The 25,927-nt window shown below is 36.6% G+C and overlaps 1 protein-coding gene across 4 annotated transcripts in view; it reads right to left on the bottom strand.

The window, feature by feature from the left end:
• The window catches only part of LOC134533244 (ATPase family AAA domain-containing protein 2-like), a 161,634-nt gene that overhangs the window by 77,587 nt on the left and 58,120 nt on the right, over positions 1-25,927 (bottom strand). For 3 of the 4 annotated variants that reach the window (XM_063370653.1, XM_063370656.1, XM_063370657.1), the window contains 5 exons: positions 24,650-24,862; positions 19,447-19,628; positions 19,181-19,364; positions 6,435-6,623; positions 4,128-4,263 (listed from right to left, as the gene is read on the bottom strand). In XM_063370653.1, coding sequence (XP_063226723.1) covers positions 4,128-4,263; positions 6,435-6,623; positions 19,181-19,364; positions 19,447-19,628; positions 24,650-24,862 — 904 coding nt within the window. The remainder of the gene's footprint in view (positions 1-4,127; positions 4,264-6,434; positions 6,624-19,180; positions 19,365-19,446; positions 19,629-24,649; positions 24,863-25,927) is intronic. The other variant, XM_063370654.1, reaches the window with a different exon arrangement.

The raw sequence follows: 25,927 nt of genomic DNA, 5'->3' as shown, positions 1-25,927 counted from the left end.
CTGCACTAGTGCAGATATGTGCAGAAATGATTCTAAGTTCTAATGTATCCTACACCCTAACAGTTACAAATGTTAATGAACTGACTGATTATTTTATTCAACCAGAGTGACAAACTTCTGACCTGGAGAGGAAATATTTACAGTAGAACCCTGTTATAATGTTTTTCAAGGGAGCACAAGAAAGGGCTCAGGATGCGTACCACGGCCAATCATCGCCACTGGGATCGCTACCTGGGAGAAATCCTCTTCACACTGCGGCGTAGGCACAATGAAGCAATCGGAACCAGCACCAGCGAATTTAACTTGAGACGATAGATCCAGCAACCTGGAGAATGAAGTGGAGTTCCAACCCCACATACCGCCCTTCAGCGAAGAGATCTGTCTACAAGCTGCCATCAGAGTAGATGCGCACGAAAGGCTCAACTAGGGTAACTAGCCCGCAAGTATCCTACACCGAAGAATCCGCCCAACCACCAGATTGCTGAAGGACAAAGGGTACTAGTCAAGACCCATCCACTCAGCAATAAGCCTAACCACTTCTGCGCCGGATTCGCACCAAAGTGGGAAGGACCCAACCAGGCCTCTACCAGGCCTCTACCAGCCTCCACAGCGTCGCCAGATGCCGTGGCGGAGCTGCAAAGGAGACCCCAAGTACCTACCAGGACGGTACCGAGGGACGGTTTGGCGGACACCAAACCAACGGCCTTATCATTGGCCGAATCTTACAACCACCGGCAGCAGTCCCAATAGGCGTTCCCAGGAGACCACCGGCAGCAGTCCCAATAGGCGTTCCCAGGAGACCACCGGCAGCTGTCCCCAATCAGGACTTCCAGAAAGCTGAAGAAGCCATATCCGAAGTGATAACCCAGAGACTCGTACACTACAGAGACTGACAGTTATCTATGTGTAAAGTGTTCCTCCAAGATGTACTAGCTTCTTCTCCCGTAAAGTAACGCTCGCCACTAGGGGGGAAATTGACGCGTGCCCGCCCTTCCTATATTAAATATCACGTTACTTTACGTGATAATTAAACCCAAAACGAGTTTTAATAAGTTCAGAAGCAATTCAGGGAAAAATGTATTTCGGCAATAGGCCTACTCACGTAATATGCGGCGACGAATCTGTGTGACGTCGTAGGTTATAAACAAAGCGACGAACAATAGAATAATTCATTAAAGCAACCAACCATCTTCGCCCTTTATTTTTCACGTCGCTATAACCACACATATTAATGCACTTCAGAATATAATAGTAAATATGGACGAGTTATGTAAACAATGTATAAATTTTTCTCTTGCCACAGCTAAACATGTACATTGTGATGCCATCTTGTGACCGGCGATCTACCAACTGTATTTATATTTTATAATAGTATAAATTTAACTAATTAAGTTGTGAAAGAAAGTTTAAATACTTTTTTATACATAGGATTGAATATATATGTAAGTACATATAATTATTTATGTCAAGTTTATCTTTTCTTTTTAATTATTAATATCTAGTTTATACTTCCACCACCAGGGCAGGGAAATTTCGGCGAGATTCATGCGCACGCATCTCATCCCTTCCAAAGAGGAGTTAGTTCGCCCCTCCCTTCATTTCTTCGTTCCCGCGCATTTCTCCCTATATAAAGGCGAGGTCATCCACCTGAAAGTCAGTTGATCGGCCCGACGGCCAGTGTGGCTGGATTCCGCCCACTGGTCATAGGACGATCATAGGGGGAGCAGCAGAACTACTGGCTATCCGTTTTTCTGCTGCTCGCACCCCTCCTTCGCGGTTAGGCCAGCCGAGGACCTATCTCGGCCTAGGGAATTTGTCTCCCTTCCCCCTCCCCTTTCTGGACGATAGGGTGTACCGTATTTTCGACTCAGTGTATGTTTGGACATTCAGGACAATAAAAGTTCCGTGAAAATACCGACAGTATTCTTCAATGTATAGCCTAGTCCCATCCCTCACCCCACTAGCTATTCGCCTGCATACCAGCCGAGTGTGAATCCTGCCGCCAGACCAGCAGCTTGGACCTTCTCCACCCAATACCTGGCTCTCACCCAAGAGAGACATCGGTGCGAGAGGAGAGTACTACAACGTGCATCTGAATACCCACTGGAATGGCAAGGAAGAGAAGAGTTGACTAAGGGTGCCAACTGACATGTAAGTATGAACATTGTGTACCTTCAGTATATTGCATAAAATTGTATTTTAACAAACTTCATGTATTGTATGGCAGTGATTGTAAACATAAACATACATAAAGGAAAATTTTTATCTTAAGTGTTGGAATAATTTGGTTTTAAAACATTTTTTTCCCCATTTATTGAATGTTAGAAAGCAAACATTATAAGCAGGAAATTACACTATTTATGAACGTTATATGCAGGAAATAAATACATTGTCCTTATGGGGGAAATATAGGGACTTTAAAAATATGACACTATAAGCAGGAAAACATTATATACAGGAACATTATAACAGGGTTCTACTGTATTTTCCAAAGCTTACATTTCTGACGCGAAAGAAATTAAGTGTACCGTCCTAAGTCCCAGAAAGATCCATTTTTAAAACACAAATGAAATATGAACAAAAAAATGCAATCACCTCACTCCAAATAGTGCTCATATTTGGAAGTTTTGCATCAAAATTTAAGTTTATTCATGTCAATTTCAAGCTGCTTGTAGTACGACTTACATTTTTTTTTATTAAATAAAACTTCTTTTCAACAGTAAAAATTGGACAGTAACACTATAAGATTTATTTGTAATGTAGTTTCGTACAACCATTAAAATTTTGTTGGTGTAAAAGTTATTGGTGAAGTCATGTTATAAAAAATTCAGTCACAACCAATAACTATTTCTTATCTCCTATTTTAAGAAACTACTAATGGCTTTATATTTTAGTTGGTCAGCCATCACTATATGTAAAATTTACAAATATATAATATATTTAATGAACATAGAACAGATTTCTATTGACAGAATCAAAATAATAACAAAAAAATTTTTACTTGTTCTTTAAAACTATCCATTTAAAAAAGTGTGTTTCTAGTAAATGTTGAGAAAGCTTATCATTACTGGAAATGAATGGTTTACATAAAGTTAGGTAAAATTATTTATCAGAAGACTATATTCAGTATTCTTGGAGCAATATATCTGTACTTAGTACAACTGAGCCAGCAAACTATACTTTAAGAAAACTGCATTACATTACAGGAAAAAAGTAGTAAGAACATAAATACAATGTTTCAATATGAAGTGTTAGCGATATTGTGGTGCACAATATTTTAGGTGAATATGTCAAATAAAAATTTGAGTTTCAAGAAAAAAATACTGTAGTCTTGTAGTCTTAACCGGTTGAGTAAGTTTTTGTTAAAAAAATCTATTGTCAATAAATACACTGAATAAACTACAGTAAAACCCTGTTAAGGCGTTTTTTCCAGGGACTGGATGATAAAAAATTATTAAGAGGGAAAAATTGTTTAAAGGGAAATAGCTTATTAAGGAAAACTATTTTTTTGTGCAGTAAGGTTATTAAGGAAAGAGAACATTATTATTTTGTGACATGACATTATTAATTTGTTGCATTGTATTTAATGCTACACAAGTGCCTTTACCATTGTGCATGCATGGAAATAATAATTCATGTTAAAGAATTTAGCAATACTTCGAATCTATGACTGCGCTACTTCCAATCATGCCTTAATTTATTGGCGTCATTACTTCGAAACAGCGCAAATCAAACAGCATTACATCCAGGGGCGGGAGTACATCATGTGGAGAAAATGGTGTGACCAAAACATTTGACTATTAGGTGGGAATCGTGTTAAGAGAAAACATCTTAAACATGTTTTACTATAATTATTGTATTGTCTAATAACCATCACATAACCTGACTGCACTTCAAAATTGTCCCGAGATCTTTGGCAAGGTCATATTCAATAACTACAGAAAGTGCTCCGAATATAACAGCGGAATCAAAAACATCATGTGATTTTTATGCGAAAATATCTTTTCAAAATTTTGACGGCCTATAATAACAGTGCGACAATTATGGGAGTGTAGGATTTATGTGATAAAACACAGTATTAAATATATTTTTAATCTGGCATAATCGCACAAGCACGTAAGGCTTACCTAGCCTCTTTGGTAGCTTGGGCGGCCTGATAGACTCCACCAGCAGAAGAGGAGCGAAGAAGGCTTCCCGAGACGCAGCAGGAGGGTTCTGGATCGTGAACACTTCTCCTCGGTACTGACTGAAGAGCGAACACACCTGCAACTCACCATACCAATGACAATCGTGCCTCAATCAATTACATTCAAAAATTACTTAGGGCTTAATTTAGAGTATAAAGTCACACCTCACTAATACAAAACTTGAAGGGTCCATAAATTTATCACTTTGCAATACCAAGGATTGTAGTAACCTGACCCTCCCAGTAATCCGGCATTTTTATACAGGCAGCTAATGAGTGGGTAGCATGGTAACTTAGAGCGAGAATTGGAGACAAGTGACAGCTTGTCACGGGGTCAATGACTGTAAGTGTATGTGTATACTTTTGTTTGCTTTACACCAGTTTGTTCCATATAGTGCTTGCTCGCTGATGTGCTGTATTTCATTAGTGTAATTTTGTGTGTTTGCAGTACTTTTACAGTATTTCAGAGTGATAAAAACTGGATTATTTACTATATTGCTCACACGAGACACTGTACATGTTTACAATTCAAGAATGGGAAGTCCAATACCTTTTCATTTTTCAATAATATCCTATGAAAATTAACAAGCATATCATGAAACTGCAGAAACGCCGAATAATTAATATTGACAAAATCTGCTTCTGCAAATTTGTATCCAAACAGCTCTAGTTTTGAGTTTGATATGAACAATATTTGTCTGAGACAAATTAAATGTGTGCATGTAATCAATTTTTTAAATGGTCAACCTCATGAAATGAAAAGGAGTAAGGAATGATTTCCTCAAGGTAAAATATATACTTGAACACTCTAAAACATAAGTTTTAAAATCAGATACAGTAGAACCTCGATGATACGTTCCAGTTTCATACATTTTCCCGTGTCATGCCGATTAATTTTGGTCCCGCCGAAAGTACTGTATTTACAATGGTTTACTTTCCCGGAACATACACTTATAAAATCATTAATTTCCCGCTTCATACATTTTTACAAAGCGGAAAAATCTTAAAATTAACAAAAAATTTTTGTTATATTCCTCCTAATAAACTACGTTTTAATGCTTTTATTTTGAAAAACGTTCGTTGTTTACCTTTGCAAACGTAAGAAAATAACTTTATCGCACCATAGATATGGATAGTATCAGGAAGACTGTGCACTTCGCTAGTAGCATCTATGGCCAGCACCAAGCGAGACTAGTGGCGCAAACTAGCAATGATTATGAAAATGGTGCACGCGCTTTACCAAGGCACGGATCTCATATTTTGTGCATTCATTAATCTTTGAACTGAATATACCCGTTTGTTATTGTTTTCTTACGATCGGATTGTTTTGTATTTTACGTTTCTCAAGTTAAAATTTTATTGAAAATTGTTCTGTTGCATAAATTTGTTTGTAAAATGAAACAAACAAGCAAAAATTTCTGAATTTCTTTTTTCAATAGCCTAATTTTTTTATTTCTTTTAGGCTTGGTGACTTTTTCCCCCCTCCAAGCAAGGACTTCATAACATTTTGTAAGGCCACTGTTTCTCATGTCAGCTTTACTTGATTATGGACTGTATTTTACCTATCTGGTGATTTTATTATATGTATATATAATGATGAATTCATATCTTTCATAAATATAATGCAATTATTTAAACATATGTATTTAAGTTTAATCTGACATTGTGCTTGTATGCTAGATTGAAAAAAAAAATTTATTATTGCCATTCCCTTTTCATACACTTTCCCGTATCATACACCATTTTTGTGCCCTCCGTTGAAAAGAGTATGACAGGGGTTCTACTGTACTTGATCTATACAAAAATTTAAAGGCCTAGGCATACCCACTTTAAAAATTTTTATTCTTAAACGGTTTTGTTACGAAATAAATCCTTTAATCACCTGACAAATGTATTATCTCTATTTAGTAAAAATATTTGGAAATAATCACATTATTTTCCTTAATTGGTAAGACTTTAGAAATGCTTCGAAACTGCACGAGTGAAGCCGCAAGTTTTAAGCTAGTATTTCATATGTACTGTACATTTATCTACTGACACAATCCCATAAATAACATTAGAAGAAATGTTCTGATACTTCCATTTGTTTTACTGCTCATTCTAAACTGTCCCAAAACTTAACACACGTTACACCAAGAAACAATTGAAGAAACATATTTTCTAACCACCTCCCCATCACAGGAAAATAAAGCCAGGTTTTTTTCTGATACGCAGATAAATACTAATTCAATGCATTGAAAAAACTTGCCACCTGCCGAGGAAGAGATGAGTAGGGCACGTCCGAAGTCCCCAACAGCAAGATGGGCAGCGTGGGGTCGAGATTCTGCACCTGCGACAAGAATATTGCGTGGACGCTCTCCGGGGCGAGATGCCACCACTGCGATATCTTCGGAATGTAGATGATGGCCGGGAGGTTGCGGCACACTTCATGAAACAACTAGCAAAAATAACCAAACACCGTGTCAATCTTCAGGGTCAAACATACAGCAATTTGCATAGAACATAAACATGTCTAAATATAACATGTTGCATGATGATTTCAACAAAAGAAAAAGAATAACGGGATGCAAATTGTAATAAAAAGAAAGGGGGCAAGGATGAAAAAATATGATCAAATGACAAAAAGGAAAAATATATGAAAAGAACCTGACTGAGTAACATGAAGGGCAATATGAAAAGAGGCAAGCAGAGAAACAAGCTGCAAGGAACTGAAAAAGGCATTTGCACATGTATTGACCAGACAAAAGCATAAAGATATCACAAAAACACACACATCTGTAAAACATAATTCAACCCTTGTTCATAAATTCTGTTAAAAATAAACAAAATACTCAATGTGATCAAACATATTTTTAATAACATATTTTTACTTTTGATGAACATAAACATCTTTACCATATTGTTAGGTTATGTTAAAAATATGAACTTAACGAGAGCAGCAATGAACAATGTTGCCAAATGCATTACATTCGAAACGACACAAAAATTCATATTTAACAAAGAGACTAGAGACCATCTTGGTTTCAAATATTTAAGCCAAAAATTTATATTTATTTCAGAAACAATCAGAGCAGTTTTAAGTTTTTGCAGTTGCTCACCATATATAACAAAAGTAAATCATGGGAAATGAGTGGGGAATAAGATGTTTGTTTTTATTTTCATTATGAGTTATTATTCGTCCTTATGTATCAATATTTTTTGTGACACTTGAAATTAGAGATGGGTCGATTCCATATTTTCCCAATTCCGATTCCAAAAATGCTTTGATTCCAGGTTCGGTTCCGATTCCGATTCCACCAAAAAAATTGCCATGTACCTAATCATTAGGGCCAATGAAAAATGGTAAATAAAAAAGGCCCATTTCGGTGAATAAAAAGAGTTATTTCGGTGCCAAATTTCGGTGAAAAAAAAAATTGTTTAGTTAGAAAAAATAACTATTTCGTCATTATAATTTTATACACATGTATATGTTTGATGGAATAATTGTTTTATTTGGTCGAAATTTATCAAAAACAATGTTTTGAAGTACATTCACATCTAAAATTTAGCACGCTGCATTTGTAATTAAAATTCTCAAGATTACATACAAAAAAATCGGAAACTGATCATAAACGTTAGTGGCTCAAGTCCATTTTGACTACCTATCTCTGAAAATCAGCTATTATATGTTTCCTGCAAACTAGTCCCCACCAAAACACTGTACTTATTCAACAGTACAGAGTATTGTTTTTTTTTTGTTTACTTTTTCACCGCCTCAACTGCGTGTGCGGTATTCGTTCATGTATATGTTGGCACTCTTGGCCGGCATTTATTTTCGTGCATTGCCGTGACAACTACGAAAATAAATAGTCGCCTCGGCTAGGACGCCCAAATACAACAATTAACATTTTGAAAGTTATGATTTGATTGGCTAATATGGAAGTGACGCTATTTTTCTGGACTGCGTTTGGCCGATTCAGAGAAAGGAACAAAGATTGAGTTAAGGCCTATCGACGATTGCGTCACCAGACGCATTTGCGGTCGGCAAAATAATGTCATTTTTGCCGTTTTATGGCCTTCTATGTCTCGTAGGAACGTGTGCCACGACGGAGACTGAGTAGGCGTACGTCTGGATGTAATAATTTTCATTCGTGAAATATATGGTTCTAGAGTAACTTGACGCTTAGTTCCAGAACCCGATGCTTTGTTCACCTTGTGCGATGCTCGAAATTTACAGTGTTTTCACACGTGTATTTTATTTTCCAGTCGACTTGCACATTACAGAACTTGCACATCATGATGCCTTTTTCTTTACTGATTACGTAAAATCCTTCAGCTCTTTCGAAAACACAACTTTCGGCATTTTATATGTTTATCCAGTGACCACGGTAATATCAAATACTGTAGAGGGAGAATACAGGACAGCTCGCTCGTTTTCGCGAGAAACCGACGGTGCTGCGCTCTCGCGGCTCGGCGTGATGACTACCCCTAGCTGCCGCGACCACGGCCGCGCCATACGAAAACCTCTGAAACTAAACTCGCTGAAGTACAAAGAGTAACCGTCAGAATTGAGAGGAATTATTATTTAATATTTGTTTTTTTTTTTTTTTTAAATTAAATTGCCTTATTGAACGTAAAAATTTTCCAAAGTCAAAATATTGCTTTTAGAAAAACATACTATCGTGAGTTGTAATATTTCCCACTTCCTGCTTTCATTGTTAACTAAATATGCCTTATTTCATGGTTTGTTGATATTATAGTGATTTTTATGCTTTGTTTTTTCTTCTTATTTTCACACAATTCCTTTTCAGATAATGTATTTCCTCGCAAAAGCATGGTTTACACCTTTTATGAAACAATTGATTATGACATTAAAATATTTGTTTTACGATGAATGTGGGAGAACCCGAAGTAAAGAAAACAAAAAAGAAAAAAAGTCATGCACATGTAAATTGTATGGAATATCTAGCATAGCAGTGGTTATAAGGTATGATCGGGGAAAATAAACTTCTTGCTACCTATTTAGGTACAGCTGGATACAATTTTACAAGCATATTCGTCTCTTGTATATTATTTGCCTTTTTCATTTACAATGGAAGTGAATCTTGTAAAACTTGTTCTAGCTCTGGTACCATTGTAATAATGCATTTATTTAAATATTGTTATTTTAAAGTAACGAGGTATTAGGCCTAATACATATTTAATATTTATGGTAGCTTAAGATGGTGCAATTGTAAGTTCTAATTTAAGGATTATATTGTTTATTTACATTGTGTCAAACGCTATGTACTTCTACATATTTATGTCATACTGAAATTATGTATTTTTTCATCTCCCTTTAATTTTCAATATTATTTAAATGTCCATGTTATTTAATTTCATAATATTGTGCTCAAATCTCTGTTAACTGTACATATAATTATTATATACGTATTATACACTATATGAACAACTGTACTCATTATATTGCACATATTCATAAAAAAACTTTTAACCAATAGGCTGTTGAACGATAGCAAATCAATAGTATTTAGTGGCTAAAAAATTTGGATAATGTAATTAATTCATTAGATAATTCCCTAAACCAACGATGATTAGCAATAGAATGCTTTGAAAATTTTTACTTCAATTTTCCTTGAAAATATGCTGTTCATTGTTAACTATTTTTTACATCGAGAGCAACTAACTTTTCAGCAAATAAATTTACATCTCCATGGCCGCAAATAATACGACGGTCAACACAATTTTTTTCAAAAGAATCTGTTGATTAGTCTAGGTGCAATGACGAGATGAATTTAATACATTTTAGGCTTGGAATGCATGGCCGTGGGTGCTGTTATCACGCCGAGCCGCTAGGTAGCAGCACTGACGCTCTTCGCCCGCGCGGCTGTGCTATTAGTATAGAGTAGTGATGTGCGAGTCTCGGCATCATCGAGAACGAGTCGAGACAGAAATTTTCTCGATCTCGTCTCGAGATAATTTTTTTGGCTCGGAATTTTCGAGAATTTTGTAAACAAGAAATAGGTTAGGTAATATAATATATTGAGGCAGCATTTTGCATTGCGTGTTGAAATAATTAACATATCTTCAACGTAACGTAGATCGAATAAAATAAAATATACTTGTTACGATAGTATACACGATAATTTATTAAAAAGTTAAAAACGAACAACTTCCGTTCACAAGTCACTACATGAAACGGTAAACGTAAACAATGAATTGTGCTGTGGTTATCACATTAAACTACAGAAGAAAATGATTATTTTCCGTTAATAAAACCAACATTAAAGTTAAAAATAAATCATTTTCGGTATCAATATCAAGTATCAACGTAAAACGGTACGGTAAAAAATAAAAATATAAACATGACTGCAGAATTCTTCCGCGATTGCATTTTGTTTTATGGCCTTAGGTTATACACACGGCCAGCAGTATATAACAAGCAACATGATGTTTAAATTGCGGTCCGTATCGATAGTGACATATCGATAGTGGTGAATGTTCAGACTTTCATGATCAAGTACCGTCCATGGCTCAAGGAAACTGTATAGACTATGGAGTCAATAACGTATGTTTACATACGACAGTAGGCAAATAAACTGTTAAGTGAGTGTAAAGGTAAAGTTGTAATTGCAAACCGAAAACAAGTAATGTTGAGTGCGATGGAGGAAAGTGTTAGTGGTGTGGATAAAAAAGAACGGAAAATGGCCACAATATGGGACTTTTATTTAAAAAAGAAAGAAGGTGGCGAATGTAAATTGTGTAAAAACATTATTAAAACGCCTTCATGCTCGACAAGTGGACTTTTGCGGCACTTGAAACAACATCCAGCCGCTGAAAAAGAATTCAACAAAATAACTGCTGAAGAAAAGAAGACTTCTAGTCGACAACTTTCAATGTTTGAGTGTGTTGCAAAAAAACAGAAGCTTTGCATCAGCGATGTGAGGAAAAATCAAATAGACAAAAAAATTGCTATCATGATGGCTTGTGATTTTCAACCTTACAGCATGGTGGATGACCATCGCTTCAGAGGTCTAATCAACGAATTAGAACCTAGCTACGAGATTCCTTCGCGAACAACATTTTCAAGGACGGTTATACCACAGTTGTATCAAGAGGAAAGAACCAAACTGGCTGATGAAATTAGTACAGATGTCATCAATGGTCTGGAGTCGCTTTCTTTCACTACCGATACATGGTCATCTAGGAGACATGAAAGCTACATTTCGCTTACAGGCCATTACCTAACAGAAGAGTTCAAATTAAAATGCCATATTCTTGGCAATTACCACTTTCCAGGCTCACATACTGCAGATGCAGTACATGCAAAGCTTGTAGGGGCAATGGAAGAATGGAATTTGCCAACTGATCAAGTCCCAGTTTATGTCATAACAGACAATGCAAAAAACTTAAATGTGCCATAAGGAAAACCTTATTTCGTCATGTTCAGTGTTTTGCACATACACTACAGTTGGCACTGCACGATGCAAAAAATGAACATGATATTACAGCACTTTTAGCAAAAGGACGTGCTATTGTTGGCCATTATCGACACAGTAATGTTGCTAGTGAGAGGCTGCATGCACTTCAAGTGAAGCTAAACAAACCTGTTCACGAGCTACTGCCAATGGTGCCAACTAGATGGAATAGTGAATACACCATGCTGTCACGTCTTGTTGAGCAGCAGGTGCCCATTTCTGCTGATTTAGGAGAGAGCATGGCAGTGGAGAACTTCACCTCTAGTGAGTGGAAACTAGCTGCTAGCATTGCACATATTTTGCAACCAATAGATGAGGCCACAACCAAGTTATGTTACTCAAAGTTCCCAACACTGTCATCAAAAATCCCATTGATATATGGAATTGAAGCAATGCTTACAAACTATGTCCAAACAGACCAATGCAAATCTGGTACTGCATTTGCTAAATCACTGCAAAGAGGTTTAAAATCAAGATTTCCTTCATATTCTTGTGTGAAAGAAGATCTTTCAATGGCGCTTGACCCTAGATTCAAGACTGTGATATTGCAAGACCATGAAAAGTTGTTGTGCACGAAATACATCACTTCACATCAGCAACCTGAAAATGATTATCGTCCTGAACCAGAACTGGAGCACGTGACTGAAGCTAAAGAGACTTGCTCACTGTGGTCAAGTTTTGAAGTGTTGAAGAAGACATCACAATCATCAGTTAGGACTAAATCATCAAGTCTGGAGGAAGAACTAAAAATATATTTACGTGAAGATGTAATTCCAAGGAACGGTGACCCACTTACCTGGTGGAAAAACAACAAGATATGCTTTCCAACTCTGGCTAAAGTAGCAAGAAGGTATCTGGCAATACCAGCTACACAAGTTGAAAGCGAACGACTATTTAGTACTGCTGGAAACACTGTGAGCATTAGGCGTGAAAATTTGTTGGCTGAAAATGTTGAAACCTGGTGTTTTTAAATAGCCGCTTTAGACCTTAAATTAGGCTAGCCACTGGAGTGTTCTTTCTTTGTAAACTAATGTTTCATTCATCGTCTTTTGTGGATACTTGATAAAATTATTGAATAATTATGTATGTTTGTCAGATTATTGAGTTTTACTTTTTTGGATCATATTATCCTGTTAACTAAAGTACAGATTTCTCGATCTCGACTCGATTCTCGAGAATTTTTAAATTGCTTTCTCGATCTCGTCTCGAATTCAAAAAAGTCTTTCTCGCACATGCCTAGTATAGAGCTGTCCTGTATTCTCCCTCTACAGTATTTGGTAATATGACCAAAATGACACAAAAACTTTCAACGGAAAACGATCATAGATGCGGAAGAGAGACATATTGTATCCACTCGGAAATAAAGAACTTAAACTCGACAGACACGCACTCGTGAAAACAAAATCATAGAACATTTCGACACTCGTAACTACCAACGCCATCTGTGATTTGTCCACCAGTAGCTAAAGTGATAATGTTTATTGCCACGCTCTACTCTATGGGTGCTAGAGAAAAACAAAAGCAAAGATGGCGTCTCACATATAACCTCTTGGAATAATAAACGTTTTGTGCAAGTTCCAGAATGATTCAACGTGATTTTTCGCGATAAAAAAGGTTAATTTCGCGCGAATATCGCGATTTCGTCATATTTCGTGAAAAACTACGGATTTCGCGCATCACAGCAAATTTCGTTAAAACGAAATGCAGTATATTAACGTCTTATCACTACCAAGTAAGGTTATTTGTATTACACATCATGTGCAAGTGATTTTTTTAAAATTTCGCGATTTCGTCATTAACGAAATTTGACTACCCCTACTAATCATTAAAGAACTTAAAGGAAAAATACAATATACCATGATTCCAAACAAACTTATATTTCAAGACAAAGTTTTTAATGCAATCCTAATGAGAACTCAGCTGCTTGTATTATGTTAATTAATTTATAAGCAATACAAGGTTATAATTTCATCAATTTCGAGAAATGAGAATTCAGGTGTATTTACAAAACAAACTGAAATATAAAAACAGTATATAAATCAAAAATAGAATCTTATGGTACATTATAAATTTCACTGGAGTCCCCCAAAGCAAAATAGGTCCAACTTATGTTGAGTCCGAAAATGTTTTAATAGGTTGATTGTGGTCTTTGTTGGCCCACGAGATATTTTCTAGTGGTGCATCGATGCGGATACCGATGAATCGTAATCGGCGATTATGGGTACTTACCGATTAATCGTAATCTGCGATTATCTTAACGATTACTTTGCCGATTATTTACGTCCCGGCGTAATTAAGTAGGTTTTTACCGTGTAATATTTTGTTACACATTTTAGGACGAAATACGGTAATATTTGTATATATTACAAAATTCATCTAACTGCGTCATATCATAATTACAGATATTTCGTTAAGTTTAATAAATCCCATTGCCTCAAACAATAAAAAATGCATTATTCCTACACGTTTATTTACGTTTCGTTTTTGTTTAGTGGCCTTGTACATTACGTGTAGCCAGAGAAGTAAAATATATGGCACGCAATCAAAATACCACAAACAGTTGCAGTGGATTCTATGACAATCGATCTTTTCGAGTCGTAGTAGCGGTTCAAAATCGTGGTCCCGATACCTTCTAGTTTTTATCACTGCGTTTTACAAACTTGTTATGGGCGTCTTTGGTAACATTATCCGTTTGTTATTTGTATGTGACGTGAAAAGTGAAAAAGTATTTATAATTTTATATATTCAGTCAACATAAATAAAATCACATGTGCTAGAATTTGTTTTTAGTCATTTTTATATAATTATAGTGAGATGGCGAGTAGGGAGAAAAAAAGTGAAGTGTGGAAACATTTTTCTATAAACTCAAGTGAACAAAATAAAGCAGCATGTTTACATTGTTAAACGGATTTCTTGATGCAACCTTATGTGATAGTCCATATTAATGCTAGTTTTCCGCAACAAAAACGTACCCATTGTAAATTACAATAATTAGACTGTAGTTCAAGTTGTTTACAATAACAAATATTTAAATAGAAGTTAATTTAATTTCCCCTTTCAATGACTTAATAGTGTATTTTATATATTTTTATACTGTTATTATAACTGTATTCTCAATTTTACCTAATATTGTTATTAAATTCACATGGGAATAAAAAATTTTGTGTGCATTATTACACTTAAAAAAATTTCTTCATTATAATCGGTAACTGAATCGGTATCTGCCAATTATTGCTCTCATAATCGGTAATCGAATCGGTAATCGGTAAAGTCATATCGGTGCACCACTAATATTTTCGTGTAACAATAATTGCATATTGCAAATTTGTCATCGAACGGGTAGATTGTAAAATGTTTCCACACTTTAGACATGATTTTTTATTTCTAATACACCGTTTCACGTGTGTTTCTGCAAAAACGAGTTATATACATCACAGAAATACGTGTACTATACTATAGTAGAAATAAACTGACCTGATCTCTTGAAAAATAGTAATTGAAACCACGCGTGTTAATAGAAACCAAAGTGAGGAGGCTATCGTGTTTCATCTCATGCAGTAAGTGCTCAGCCGTGTCAAAATGTACCATCTATGTGCGAAGCAAACGAAAAAAAGTTAATTTATCAGACATACTAGTTAAATATATTATTATATTAAATAAAAATACAGTGATATATTACGTGTTTTAATCCAATTTTAACCATTTTAAAACTTCAAACAAAAGAAATTACGATAGATAGTATTGCATTTGTTGTGTTGCACGCTCTGTTAGCTGTTTACAACGGCAAAGTATGGCGGACTTGGCTAGATGAGATGATGTATTCGTAATTTATTTCTTTTCCTTTCTTTACGTATTGTGCAATTCAACACGAAATAAGTTAAAACACGGTTATGATTCTAGAGTTTGGAAAACAAATATTTCATTTGATCGTAACGACTTTTATAAGCTGAAACTGCAACCAATATAAACGTGATGTAAGATAACTATTATGTAATTTACCGAATTTTGAAATTGAAGTGCAAGGTGAGTTACGTAAATATTGTGACAATATTCTGGCCGAAATAAACGGTAATTTTTGCATGAATCGCTGGTTTCATTCAGGAAAAAACTTTTTTTTATTCTAAATTATTAAGAGTGCTTAGTACCATACTAAATACGATACGATTCCTTGAAACTTGGCGGAAGAATCGACGGTTCCAATTCCTGGAAGAATCGGTGGAATCGAAGCACCGAAGAATCGACACGACCCATCCCTACTTGAAATCTTTTGTACTACTAATGGTTTATGGGATGATGAGATGTTTATGAGAGACATATTAATGGTAAATATTTTTCTTCTTCTGTATATCAAGTTAAATGACATAATTTCAATTCTGCTGCTCCCAATCCCTATACAGTCAAACCTCTATCTATCGTTTTTCAGGGGACCAACAAAAAAATTCAGTAGATGCAGACATTCAATAGATGTGGACTTCACTCTAAGAATTTTTAAAAAATATTTCAACCTCAAAATTAGTGTCAGAAATATATCAGTTACTTGTCATTAAAGTTAAATCAGTTGAAAAATAAATAAAAATGGAAGTATTTTACTTAATTCAATTTACACTTGCAAAAAAAAACATACACACAATAAATCTACATGGAAATTAAAGTCTTTTTCAATATCCTGAGGTCTGAAATATGTTTACTGTCATCAAATGTAGAGCTGTACTGAAGAAGCTGATTTTGCCAATATTTAGTTGAATCGGCATTTCTGCCGACTTCCGATACGCTTGTTAAATTTTCGGCCGATATTACTGAAAAACAAGAGACTGCCATAACCTAAAAATCCACGATTACCCTTTTTGCTTTTCGTAGTAGTACTGTATTTTTTCAGATCGCATTATTTCTTCGCAACATGTGCCAAACGTACATATAAAAATTTAACATCCTATTTTTCAATAATGTTCTTTATTTTTAATATGTCATAAATAAATACATTACCGTCACGGTAAATATACATCTCGGTTGTTACGGTAACTGTAGTGCAAATGTGGTAGCTATCGTGCTTCTGTAGTAATTATGGTATCAACAAAGAATCTTTAGTTCTTTTTATGGTAATTATCTTAGGATAACAATTGGGTTTGTACTGTAGTTATGGTACATCATCCATATTTCTTCGTAAGTTGTTGTTCATTTGTCTTTTCTTCATATTTACGTGCTCCATTACTTGGCTGCAGATTTTAGTTGATTTTTACTACTGTATACTATCGTTACTGTTTTTATGACGGTTTCTTTCTAAGAAATGGTTATTTCTGCAAAATCTTTATGGTTAAACGATCATCTATTATAATTTATAGTGATGGGACCACATATTTTGTACGATCAATGCGGACAAAACAATAATTCGAACATCGGTACAAGCGGACTTTTTTAACCTTAGTTGTATGGCAATTTTGCCGGGACCGTAGAAAGTATACGATAAACACGGACAATCGATACATGCAAGTTCGATAGATAGAGGTTTGACTGTAATCCAATATCTTTCACGACCGAATCTCGTCCCAAAGTAAATTGCCATTCCCGTCCACCTCTAATCGTTAGTAAGTCAGAAGAATTTTTTTTGTGTTTCAACACCTACCACAGGGAGTCATATTTTTGTCTGCATTTCCGTAATTTTAATTTTAGGCAAGCTCCCGGTAAGTGCGTCTGACTGGGGTCTGTCTAGTGGCTTTGCGCAGGCCAACAGACATGTATCAACTACATTTACCTTTTAATTTTCATACATATTTGTTATGCAATGTGAGAATTTTTTTTTGGTGGGGATCCAAATCTTATTCTTATTATTTCAATTCAATAATCATATTTCAGAATAATTTACTATTTCTATAAAATTCAAAATTTAAAACAAAAAAAAAACAACTTATATTCACACAGCATAGTATTGATATATTAAAAAAGAAATGCACATTGCACACACATCAATATTTAGCTTCGGTTCAGGCTTCGAACAAGCAAATTAAGTTTTATATTTAGAAAGCTTACTGCCACAGCTATGCAGTTGCTCTTAAAGCAGCTTGACAATCTGCTTGTTCATCACGCCTTTCCTGCAATCCAGCGGCAATCTTAGCAGCAAAATGCTTGGTATTAACACACTCAAACATGGTAAACAAAACAACGTCAAAATTGAGTTTGAATATTAACTAATCGACAAATCCAACCCAAACTGCAGGCAACCGATGCAATGGTTGTTGCCACGAAGATTTAGAAGGAATCAGCAAATGAAAAAAAAAAAAAACTAGTTACCAGAAATACAAATACCGTATTTACTCGTGTATAGCGCGCCCTCGTGTATAGCGCGCACCACGATTTTTGCAACAAATTACAAAGAAAAAAAAATTTTCCCGTAAAAAAAATTTTACTAACATTTTGTGGTACCTGTTAAGTAATTACGTATGAAACAAATGATAATTTAAATTGATGTGTGGTGATGCGTCAGGAAAATACTTAAACTCTGCTGTGTAGACTGAAGATAATGAAGCGCTGTATCGTCACAACTGGTACGTGGGCGGGAGGGAGGGAGACAGGCAGGAACGGGACGCGGAGGACTAGATGACTCACCGGAAGCAATTGCGACGAGGAAGCGAAGGAAGTGGGAGGGGGAATGGCGACAACATTCTCTCTCTCTTTTATTTTACTAGCTGCACTGGCTTTCTGTAGAGGGGGAGGTCTAAAAATAAACAAGAGACGTGCGAGCTTGCGCGCGCACGTGTGTGTGTGTGTGTGTGCTGTGAACGTGTGCGTGCGTGTGTGTGTGTGTGTGTGTGTGTGTGTGTGTGTGTGTGTGTGTGAAAGAGAGGCCTTGTTGCTTGTGCGTATGTGTGGGGGCTGGCCAGAACCGTCACCCGTCACCCGGCAGTTAACGACTTCCACTCCTCCCCGCCTCACCCCCTCACTTTTTTTTCCCCGTGTATAGCGCGCATCCTTATTTTTTTCCTTTACTTGAGGGGAAAAAAGGGCGCGCTATACACGAGTATATACGGCAAGAGCCTGAGGTAATTAAAGAATTACGCTCCAGATTCATCCCACAAGGAAACATGCATTTTACCAGAGTAAAAAGTAGCCTATGTTACACTCCAACCCATAAATTATCTCTATGAAAATAAAAAAAATAAATCATGTAGATCCATTGCTATGTGAAACACACTTTCGCACTTATAATATTAGTAGGGATTACAGACACGTGGCTCAGACTAAAACATGGATTCGATAAATATTTGTTTTCTCTATGTGTTCGGTAACTTTATATTGTGTATATCTTGACATTTGTTGTTGTTTGAGCTTGGACATATCTAAGTATATTTGGGCTATTTTTCTTGCTTGTGTGTGTGCTGCGTTGCGGAAGACTTTCTCATAGCTGTGCTCCAGACACAGAAGAAAACAAAAAGACAGTCTACTCAAGATGGCACGTCGGTGCTAGGCGCTGCTTCAATTCTATTGATTAATTTTGTTGAAAGTTTTCGTTCCCATAGTCACGGAACACCACGGACAAGCCCACCTGGATGCAGGCCTCCTCGGGGCCGCGGCCCGACACCTCGTAGAGGGTGGCGAGGTCCAGGCGGTGCACGGCCACGTGCTCCATGCGGTGCAGCAGCGCCGGACCCAGGTGCAGCGTCTGGCCCTGCGCGGGGCTCGAGCCCGCCAGCAGCAGCCGCGCGTGGTGCACCGGCCGCCGCGACCAGCTGGAACACGGCGTCACGGCGTCACGCTAGCGCGCGGGCAGGCACGACCGGGCGACGCGAGGAGAAACAGGCTACCACGTACTGCGAGTGGGGAGACGACACTCCGTGGGGGAAGTTCTCCTTCAGGATGGTTGTGAGAGAGTCCAGGGTGCACTTGAGGAGAGGCTCCAGCATGGACGACAGCCGGCGGCCCGGCGACTGCGACACGCGACGAGAGGCCGGCACGATGTGGCACTTGGCGCGAATGAAATCCCTCCGATCCACCTGCAAACGAAACCCCTTACACTGCACATCTTCACTACGAAATGAGTAGAGGTTGAATCACTACATGAAATAAAGAATAGGAATGATGAATGTGATTATTTTGTTACTAAATCTTAAATCAAAGCAATCTTATCAGATTAAATTCACCATTGCTTACTTGTAATTAACTAGTGCCTGTCTGACTAATGTCTAGGTAATTACAGAAATTGCTCAATTATACGTTCAATTGGAAACTATGGATGCCTAGAATAGTTGAAACCTTGGGAAAAAAAAATTTCGGATCATCAGTTTTACAGTTAGGGTAGCCCAAAAATTTGGATCGTAAACAATACAGCATTGTGTTGCCTTGGGTCTTTCTCCACCTTCTGGAGAGGCGGCAGTCACGCATTCCCCAGGGCAAAGCAATTTAAAAACTAATAATTTCACTAAAAATTATTATATCTCAATGCTTTTAGATTTTCCAACAACTTGCACTTAGCCAATAATGTGGTAATTAGTTATGTCTCCCAAAAGCCTTGTTAAGTAGGTTTTTTCTGTATCATTTTGCAAATTAACATCTCTAGATAATGAAAAATACAAAAGGTACAGAGCCGCTGTTACTTTGAGACAGTACTCAAGGTGAGCAAATGTCAAGAGATGAGAAAGGAATGTCCTTCACACCCAAAGTGATATGTGTCCGCAAGGTATTATTTAAAAGGGGTGTGCGAAGCTTTGGAAACTCGAAGTCAAATTTAAGAATAATTTTCTTAAGACTCAAGTCTTCCAAAATATCACAGAAACCTATGCTATGTTCACGATGTTCAGTATGTTCACTGCATCAGGTGGCCAGACAGATCAGTCAAGTTCGCGATGTCGAAGAAATGCATGCCGTGGGATTCCAGTGATGATCTCGACAATAATATTCTGTTGGCTCTCGCAGTATGTGAACATAAAAAAGAAAAGGTTTATGAAATCAGTTCAAAAAAAAAAAAAATTTGGAGAATTTCATCATTTGATTACGCAGGTGCGTGAGGATGGAGCTAAATTTATGGATTTCAGAATAAATCAAACTCAGTTTTATAGCACATTATTTTTCATCAAGAATAAAATTGAGAAGCAAAATCTAAATTACAGGGAAAGCATTTTAGTAGGGGTGTGCGGGAATAGGTTTTTGTACTGCGGGAAATTTTCGGGAAAAATAAAATATTCCCGCGGGAAACGGGACGGGATCGGGAAAATTAAAAAAAAAAAAGCAAATTTTTAATTATAATATGAGAAGATGGCTCTTTAAACATTTCTTGCAAAGTTAGTTTTTTTTTTTGCTGCTATTTCTTTTGTCTGCTTCACTTGCCCTTTTTTCAGCGGCGACTTCATATTTTTTAGCATCCTCAAATTCTTTTTTTATAGCCAGACCTGCTACCATGCTCGTACCTCAAAACTTTTTTCACACAAGACACACTTTGCCAGGGATTTACTGTCAGGCGTTCAAAATACTTCCAAACACTTTTAGGTTTACAAGTAACAAGCTGATCGGTTGCGACATCCATTATTTGTAGGCTGCTAGTTTGTTTTAATATAGGAACAGATACTTTGCACAAGCCTTAATACCGTAACGTCAGCCGACAAAGCCCGCCAAACTAAACAGTAAACAACTATTTTTTTCTCCCAAAGCAAAATCATAGATGTTTAGATACTTGTGAGCAGTGGTGTAAAACTATGTGATTTCATATTTTTCATAGTGCCAATACAGTTCTCTACATCACCACTGCTATCAAATAATGAGAACGGTTACGCTTCGTTATGTAACGCAAGTCTAGTATTTCTTATATCTTTGGCGAAAAGATTGGATTGTGCATGTGTTTGTTTGTGTCTAAGGACACACAGTGGTTTTAGGTTAAGTATTCGATGGTGACGGCAATAACGTTATATAACTGACTATTCACGTATCTTGCAAATTTGTACCATTGAAGAAATATATTTATGAACGCATACAATATTTAAGGTACTCCATGTACGTTTTTTATATTCCAATTAGATATGTGTAAACAATTATCATAATTCACTGAACACCATAGCTGTCGCTACGATCGGCATGCGTTTAAATAGTACGGAAACCCTTCAAAAATGTACGAATCCATAAAAAATATTGTTGTAAAAACAGTTTGAATTGATAGAAAACATTTTCACATGATTAGTAAACATTTGTAAATATTTAAAAAATTTCCCAAAAAATTCGGGAGTAATAAAATTCCCGCCCGGCATTTCGGGAAGCCTATTTTCCCGACTTTTTTCCCAAAGCGTCGGGATCCCGCACACCCCTACATTTTAGCAGAAGAATAATTGACTACCGTGTTAACCCACAGAAGGGTCGCCTCTTCATATAGATTGCATACTTAATTTTGTATTCCTGCTATAATGCGACAACTAACATAAGAACCTACGCCAACACCATGGCAATGTCTGATAAGTAGGGCCTGGAATTTTTCGCGATCGCGAATTTTGCGAAAATTCGCGCGAATTTCGCATGAAAACGTGAAAAGTACATTCGCGAAAACCACAACATTTCTATATTACACTGCGAATATATCCCCGAAAAGTACCATTACAGTAGAATCCCGCCGATGCGAGCCCCCTCTGATGCGTCCATTCCGTTTATATGACCGTTTATTGAGAAAACAGGAAAAATTTAAGCAGAGAAAGTCGAAAATTTGAGTAAAATCGGCTGAAAAACAAGTCTGTTACACTTTGTTGGGCTCTATGCGTTCACGTTTATCTTGGCGAGAGCTGTACTGTAAGCAGCCAGGCATACAAAAGATGTCTAAAAATAGATACCACCCCTCTAGACTGGCCACGCGGCAGTGTCTAGACGAGCTCGGCGCCTCCACTATCGCACGAAAAGCCGTCTCAGCTGTCATGTTATCTTACCCGCCCGGCGGCTTGACGTCATACGTGATGTGACGCGACGCGACGCGACGCTTACCTCTCCCATCCCCTGCTAATTCTTCAAGGCTCATCCCTCCCAGAGCCACAAACCATGTAAAAACAATTCCCCCCCCCCCTCCTTATCCAACTAACATTTCAACACATTCCCTCCCTTATTTCAACCTTCTGCGTGAGAAACTGTCAGCGTGTTTTTTTTCTCTTTTTTTTTTTACGCTGCGAAGGGACGTGGAAAAGATAATTGCTTGAGCTGTCAAAATAAACATCGCTGACGGCAAGGGCGGGAGCGCATCCTGTCGGTCTGTCGCTGTGATTATCTACTCCAAAAACATGTCACAGCATTTCAGGATAGCATTGTTCTTATTTCTTTCGTTTATAGCCGAATGTTTTCTACTTGATCCACACAAGGTTAAAGTATCCTTTAACCCAAGTCTTGTGTTTCAGCATAATTACCTTATTTTTACATAAGCCGTGTTCGTGTATGGTTTTGATGCTCAAAATTGATCTGGGGTATAGTTCACACTAAGTTTCTTCTCATTTGTGCGCTGGGGTTTGTTCAAGTGGCAACCCCGTGTTCCTCCACTCCATTAAATACGAGCATATCAGTTTCAGAAACATGGGTTTTATTGTACTGACAATAGCACAGTGATGTGCAAATTTTGCAACTGTAAAGTTTCATGGGATAGAAAAGATTTCATTGACAAACACCTAAAGTCGGCTAAGCATGTGGCATTGGCAGCCAAAAAAAAAAAAAAAAAGAAAGAAAATTTGTAGTTGCAAACATCTATAGCAACGTGTCTGTTTTGTGTAACTGTTTTGGATTTAATTGGCTGTTATTATGCATATTAGCCTATTCCTAGTATACATAGATTGTTTATTAAATATGTAAACTATTATATTCAATAACTGCACAATTTAGTCAACATTTAAAATACCGGTAAAATTTCCATTGCATAACGAAAATACCAACTTTAAACCACCGCTTTTCTAATTTGAAAGTACCGCTTTTTGCATATTGAAAACACCGAAATTTTCCAGGCCCTACTGATAAGCCTCTTTTGTTTCTCGTCGCACATTCTGTTTCACTTGGAAATGGCATTGTGTTTACTACTGTCAAGCTACCGTGGCACAGTTATTTAATTAAAACAGTTAATTTTAGTTTCTCAGAATAAAAACTTTAAACATGCATGGAGTCAGTACCTTTTAATACGAATGTATATCAGTAGATTAGAAATTACATAAAAAATGTGGTAATAAAGAATCACTTTCAACCACTAGAAATTAAACAGATATGCTTATAAATATTCACAATTTTTTATTTTTTATATTTGACCACCAAATTTGAATACCGTGTTTTATAGCAAAATCATCACACTGGTATTTTAAGACATCAAAATTTGGAGAGAAAAATAATTTCTCGCACAAACGTCGCATAATGTTTTTAGATTCCTAGCACTTTGTATTGGTAGATTTCACGTATAAAACAATGTATTTTAAAGTTAAAATCTAATATTCATTCGGATATTACAGCTTAATTATTTAATCAATAGAAATAAGACTGATGTGTAAATTTTCTTTTAAAGACGTTTTCAAACGTTTTAACCTTTATCTTTTCATCTTCGTCGCCGCTGTGTACCACTTATAAAAATGTAGCCGGCGCTAGTAGGCGTCATTCATACATGGTTATGTTGCTTCCCGTATAGAGTGCACACACATAGTCGAAGGTTGATACAGATAGCTCACTGACTGCATGCAACGCGTGGACTCTGTCTAGTGCCGAGGTAACTACATTTGATAGCCCGCGCTTTCTTGTGGTGCGTACTACGACGATAGTTAAGCGTTCCGACTTACTTTTGTGTCACAGTTTAGGTTTTTCTATTTAAAGTCGAACAAAATGTTTTGTTGCATGACTTATTCATTTAAATGGTTTGGCATGCATCTGTATACTCTACTTTTTAAATAGAAGTGCTTTCCATTCATATGTTTTTATTTTTACAAATAACTTTACCTAAAAAAAAATGCTTTTTTCGCATAAAACTCGCACCCTTACTTTTCAAACTTTATTTCAGTATGAAATGTGTGAAGATCATGCGTACACCCACCTTGACGGCATCGGGGTCGAGCAGCAGCTTCTGGCTGGAGCGGTAGATCTGCGGGTACCTGCGCTTCAGGGCCTGGATCACGGCCTCGGTGCACAGCGCCCGCAGGTCCGAGCCGCAGTAGCCCACCGCCTGGTCGGCCAGCTGGGCGATGAGCACGGGGCTGGGGGGGCTCTCCCACTGGTCCACGTGGATCCGCAGGATCTCCTGCCTCTCCTGCAGCACACAGCCCGGTGGGGACCTTCCTTTCACATCACTACGTGTATTTACTATTTGTTATAACTTTCCACGTGATTAAAATAGTCTCTGACTATTTATATTTCATGTGTGACTATAAACAGTAGTGAAGTAATAAAAAAAAAATATTCAAGTTACTTTCCTACCAACTTTTGGAAATATGAATTATGAAATCTTTTAACAAAGATTAAAAATGAATCATAAGTTGGTAAAAAAAAAAAAGGCACCTGTAACATAAAAACAAAGTAAATAACTCTAAAGTGACAAAGACATGCATAAATCATCATAAATACTTGTACTTGTAAATCAAATCATAAATATTTCAATACCTTTTTATTTGAAATTGAGCAGTGTGGTACTAAAGAAGCAGCTGTAGCTAGCTATCTCACCATTTTTTTTTTTTTTTTTTTTTTTTTTTTGCAAATTCAGAGTTAAGAAACATTTTCTGCATGAACTGCTGCAGTTAAGGGTGTGCTCTACCGAGAATGAAGTGAACAGACACACTGCTCTTAATAGCTGTACCTTGGTCTGTATTTCATGATTTTACGGAAAACAAAACTAGTTATTTTCTAAGAATTTCACATTTGTCAAGTGCTTCATACTTTTAACAAGCCCTATGTTAATATCACATCGGCAAAATGTACAATATGCAAAAATATTTAACTTTTTCAGACTTTCTTATTTAATTAAAAGTCGACATTATAGTGATTCCCGAAGATTTTATGATACTGTTTCTATTTTGTACACATTTTAAATTATTGTAGTCAGTTGAAACATCACATGCTAAGTTGCTATAGTCGCCGCACGGTAAGTTCGTACTTTTGGGAAGAACTGTTGAAAAATGGAACTAAGAATATTTGGTTTACTATTGTGCAATTTGTTTGACAAATAAATTAACAAAATAGGACGACATTATTTATCAAGCTATTACGTTTCCGTACGTGTGTATGAATACTGAAATAATTTGTATTTGTTAATTTTATATGTAAGTTTTTAAACACGCGTGGCAACGATATTTATCGGTATGTTGGCTACACACTTGAA

The sequence above is a fragment of the Bacillus rossius genome, chromosome 6 (genome assembly GCF_032445375.1).
Source record: "Bacillus rossius redtenbacheri isolate Brsri chromosome 6, Brsri_v3, whole genome shotgun sequence".
NCBI lineage: Eukaryota > Metazoa > Arthropoda > Insecta > Phasmatodea > Bacillidae > Bacillus > Bacillus rossius.
This window is presented reverse-complemented; position numbering and strand designations above follow the sequence as displayed.